At 42.1% G+C, this 5,345-nt stretch overlaps 1 protein-coding gene across 1 annotated transcript in view; it reads left to right on the top strand.

The window, feature by feature from the left end:
• Nucleotides 1-729: 729 nt before the first annotated feature.
• RAB31 (RAB31, member RAS oncogene family) overlaps nt 730-5,345 on the top strand; it is a 68,754-nt gene continuing 64,138 nt past the window's right edge. The window contains exon 1 of the mRNA XM_015406603.1: nt 730-1,008. Within this exon, the coding sequence (XP_015262089.1) occupies nt 970-1,008 (39 nt within the window). The 5' untranslated portion in view covers nt 730-969. The remainder of the gene's footprint in view (nt 1,009-5,345) is intronic.

Raw genomic sequence — 5,345 nt, 5'->3', positions numbered from 1 at the left:
ACTACACATGCTGCAGGACATTCCATAAATGAAGGTCCAAACCAGTTTGATGTGGTGGTTAAGTGCGCAGACTCTAATCTGGAAGAACCAGGTTTGATACCCCATTCCTCCACTTGCAGCTGCTGAATGACCTTGGGTAAGCCGTAGCTCTGTCAGAGCTGTTCTTGAAAAAGAGCAGTTTCTGTCAGCCCTCCCTCAGCCTCAGGGGAAGGGAAAGGAGCTTGTAAACCATTCTGAGACTCTGAGTGAAGGGCGGGATATAAATCCAATCTCCTCCTCCTCTTCTTCTTGAATAAATATGCCAAAAATACTATGTGATGTTTTCCCTAAGGGGCGGGCGGGGTGGGGATTAAAGAATTTCTGGAAAATGCACCTGTAATATAGGAGAATAAACTTTTCAAACAGTTCTTAATTTTTCATGACTTTTTTTTTAAAGATACAATTTGCTTCAAAAATTGTTCTTGCTTGAATTTGCTTTTTTTTAAAAAAAAGTTTTTAGAATTAAGATTTTTGTTTAGTTGGCTTGTAGGCCATTCTCTTCTTCCCCATTCACGCACACACCCCTTTCTATTGAGCTATCGAACAATCCGTTCAGAAGGAATGTGCGAAATGGGCGGGGAACTAATTATTTAGTATTGTGAGCTGCTGGATTTGCGTTCTTCCTTGCTGCCTGGGACTGTTCAAGCAGCGGCACCAGAGCAGAGACCCAAGAATGCAACCGCGTCTCCTGAAATATGCTGAAGCGTAGATATTTGGTTCGTGTCGGGTTTGGGTGAGGAAAACACCAAAAAGACGCGAGGAGGAGCTGAAGCCGGGCCTGTGCTCATGTGACCGGTGGCGGCTAAGGGCTGGGGCTGCCCAGAAATAGCCGCGACTGCTTTCCCTCCGTTCCGTGGAATCGGGCACTGTGAGAGGGAGCCCAGGGGGTTGGCTCCTCCGGAGGATGCGAAGCCGTTACGCCCCAAGCAGATGATGGCGATACGAGAGCTGAAAGTGTGTCTGCTTGGAGTGAGGAGCGACAAAGCGGCGGGGTGGGGGGGTGGGGAAAACGTTGCAGTTGTCAGGCGATAAAGAACGGAAGGATGTCCACCCTGAGGAAAGCCGGTGATCAGGCGAAGGGCTTTGTCTTTCAGTTCCTCCCGGCTCACACTTGGCCAGATGTGGACTTGCTTTAGGCTCGGCTCGATCGTCGTCCTCTTCCCCCCCCCCCGGGGGGTTGTTTTCAGAAGCTTTGGCGAAGAGGGGGTTGTGCCGTCTGGTGGGCCTGCGGGCAGACGCTCCCCTCCTCCCTTGCGCGCGCCCCCCTCCCCAGTCTGGAATTCCTCCCTCACTTCCGTTCACCAGGTGGAGATTGATTCTAAGGAGTCCTGCGAGAGATGGAAAAACCTGTCTCTGTACTGTACCACTGTAGGCGGGGTGTTCGTGGCGGGGTTCACATTCCTGAATGCTCCTCCAGTAAACAACACAAGAGCCCTGCAAGTCGAAAATTAGCCTCATACGAATAAGAGAGATTACAGCATTTATCCCTGGCATGTATTTGTGTAGGGTCTTTATCTTCCTGTATGGAGGAGCAGTCAAACACTTGACCGTTCCCCAGCTGCCGTCTGGAAGTGGTACAGCCCAGACTCAGGTTTATGACTGTGAGAACGAAGCCAGTTTCCTGCTGCCTTTTGAAGAGACTAGTCTCTGTACTTTTCAACTATTGAATCGCTGAGTGCGTTTGCCTCTTTCGCCTTTCACCAGCAAAGCCTTTCACCAGCAAAAAAGAAAAGAAAAAAGTTCCATCTAAACATTGTGTGTGTATGTGGTTTATATTTAGCAAGCAACGTTTTTCTGTTCCAGAACGGAGATTGCTACATACTTTAACTGAATTTGGCAGTAACTGGAAAGGAATTGCCTGCATGCAAAGCAGTTAAATAATAGACAGCCTAGCTTAACTACTGTGTGTCTGTGCTTCTCTGTGTGTCTGTGGTAAGGACCTTTCAACTGAAACTTGGCATACACACATGCAGACCAGTTTCCAGGGAATCATTTCTTTTTTGCTTCTAGCTTTGTGGAGAAATGTCTGAATGGTGAAATGAGATGCTGTTTTGCATGGCTGTCATGCTTTAATATTTTTTTCGTGCTGTAGGGATTTGCCTTGAATTCATCTTTGACAATCAAATAAGCCAAAATTAAGAGAATAATACTGTGAAAAATAACAAAGCAGGAGAAAAAAAATTCAAATCCAGTCTTTTTTGCCAGAACATCATATTTAAGTTGGAATCTGGAAGGTTTTTTTGACAGCTAGTGACCTGAGTTGTGAGAGGAAGTCTCACTACACTACTTGTAAACTTACATAGGAGGGTTCTGTAAAATGTGTTAAATTTAAATTCCATGTTTGTGGATCCAAAGTGTGTGGCATATCAGTGATTCTTGTACACTATTGTATTTTATAATAAAAATATATTTATACTTCATAGTTACATTTTTCTTCTTGCATCCTGTTATCTTTATGGCTGATAGTATAGAGATGTTTTTCCAGTGAATTTTTTCCAGTTCAGCCAAGGTAGTGTTCTTGTTTTAGTACTTTTAAAGAAGCATTCATTGTGTACTGTGATCTGCTTTGTTTAACTTGGATCATGGAAAATATTTACTTGGTCTAATGAATTCACTACAGTAGTTTCATTCTGCATGAGGGTAACTTCTTTATTTTTCACAATTGCTCTCCAGGCTGCATACGTATGTTGTGAAGAAAGAGATGCCTTCATATTTGTGAATTATTAGCTCTTAGTTGTGCCCTAGACAAAAGAAATGTATGTGTTTGTGTATATGTATACACACACACTAAACAGATTGTTAAAAATATAATTGTTCAGTAAACCGCCTCAGTTTTAAAGGTCAAAACCTTCAGAAGTGTTTTGTGTACATTAAACTCTGAACTCTCAAAGAAGCTGTTAAAGTGGGAGATGTAGCCCATAAAATACACAATTTACAGTGCCATCCTAAGCAGAGTTGCATCTTTCTAAGTCCGTTGATGTCCATGAGTTTGGAAAGCTATAGCTGTGTTAAGGATTGCACTGACACTCTCCTATAAAAAGTGCTGCCTTTTAACTTTAAAGATAAGGGTCATATACTAAAAATGACTAGATCTTTTCTAGAAAAATGACAGACTTTCCTTTCTCAGAAGCTAACAAGACCTGGGTTTGGTATTGTGAAAGACAACTGTCCTTTGTGACATTGATACTAAAGTTAGATTTACAAGAGATGGCTTTCTCAAAAAGAAAAAAAAAGGCTTTGTAGAAGAACTGCATGTACTGGACTTGCACAACTCCCCAGCATGTAAACAAGGATCAGAGAGAAGCCTTAGGAAACCAAGAATATGAAGAAGTTTGGTTACATCAGCTTAGGCTAGTAGCCACAGGGAGGAGATTCCTTTTTGAACTTGAACGCAGTATCCTAGAAAGCCATCCACTTTGGTCAAGGTTTGCTCACGCCACCTTCCATGAAGACTGGCAGTCAGTTTTTCCAGCAGTGAAATATTAGAACTGGCAACAGTGCTTGCCAGTATGAACAAGTCAAGTCATAAAACTGCTGTTCTGCTTAGAAGGGTTCTTTGCTAGAGCACAGTTCCAAAAGTACAGCCCCTAAAGTTGGTAGAAGGAAAATGCCACTCATCACCTTTAACATCCCAGTCATAGACCAGGAGTGTGCTGTCTGGTGCAATACAGAACACACTCAGTAGTATAGGAAGGGATTCACAAGATTTAAGTTATTCTTAAAGGGTTTCTTGTAAAGTTGCTTCTTCCTTTTTAAATTCAATACATGAGATTGTTGTGACAGCTTCCTCTGTTTCTCCTTTTGTCATCACAAATGTTTGCTTTCAAGTTTAGCTGTATTTATCTTCTTGCAATTTAAAACTATTGTCTCTCTATCTAGACTTAGCAGAGAGAGAATACTTCTACATTGTCATGACAATTCTTGAAATATCTGAAAAATGTTTCTCAATAGTCCTTTCATGATACTGGGCATACCTGGTTCTTTCATTATATACCATACATTTTAAACTTTGATGTTCCTTGGGGGCAGGAAGCTGTCTAATTTTTGCTTATGAAACTCTGTAAAAGTACTGTGCTCACTGATGGTATTGTACAAAAACAACAATAAAAGTTCCTTTCCACTCTTCAAAACTTCTCTATGCGTGCAGTGAGTGGCGATCAAAATTCAGTGAGACCTGATAACAAAGGTATAGAAGTGCTTGTTTCCATTAACATGCATGAAATTAAAAAAAAATTAAGGTATAGGGCTGCTTTGGCAGTTCTTGTGAGTGCGTTTCTGGAAGTAATTGTCTGTGTGGTGAGGGAGGACTGAGCATACAGACATTACTGGATTTGGGGAATAGTTAATGTACATGCATGTTTCAGGAAATCAGTAGAACAAAGTTTGAGTCTGATGTACACGACAGCTTATACCCAGAATTAAATGTTGTTGGTCTTAAAGGTACCACTGGACTCAAACTTTGCTCTGTTGCTTTGGGCCAACACAGCTATCCACCTGAATTAGAAAATCAGGACGGGCATAATCAGATAATATATCTGGTGCCAGGTATCCTGGCTTTTATGGGAGATTTGGGTGAAGAAAGTGAAGGTATAAGTTACTAGTAGCATTATTTTTCCAGATAAAGTCTCTCCCATGTGAAGTAGAAGAGTGTTATTATCTCTGCATCCTAAATACAAATCTTAGGGCAGTCCAAAGTGGTATCCAGCATTCCTCAAAAGCATGTTGTTACTTTGCTAATATTTATTTCTCGAGGGTGGGCAAACCCTGTTTATTTTTGCCTCTTGCATTGAGTTTGTCATGTAATGTAATAATGTAATTGCAAAGACTTCTGATGCAGCAGACCAGTGGTAGGCAAGCTTTGGGGCCCAAGTACCAAATTGTTATGTATTGACTTGAATGTAAATACTGACATGCGAATCGCCTCATTGAAACTTAATGTTAAGCTTCAGCCTGGGCTAGGATCCTAATGTAACCAATAGGAGTCCTAGCCCAGGGAGTGTCTACCAATCACGTTACAAAGCGGGACCGCTTGTGATTGGGCATTGTATCTTCAATCTCATAGGTTGTTATCTGTACAGGGGGTGTGGCTACATTAGCCGGGAGTGTTTAAATATAGACAAGCCAGTGTATTTGTTCTGATCTGTGATGGGTTCTGGCTGGCGATTGTTGTACCGCAACGGAGAAGTAACTGAGCTGAAGAATAAACCGCAATTCTTGCTGAATCACTCTCCGACTCTTTGTTAAGCGCACGACTTAACAATTGGCGACGAGGATGGGATGCTAGTGCGGGTAGGCAGCCCCGCTAG

The sequence above is a fragment of the Gekko japonicus genome, unplaced genomic scaffold (assembly GCF_001447785.1).
Source record: "Gekko japonicus isolate JY-2015 unplaced genomic scaffold, Gekko_japonicus_V1.1 scaffold138, whole genome shotgun sequence".
NCBI lineage: Eukaryota > Metazoa > Chordata > Lepidosauria > Squamata > Gekkonidae > Gekko > Gekko japonicus.
Note: the sequence above shows the minus strand (reverse complement) of the source record. Positions and strands in the feature narration are given on the sequence as shown.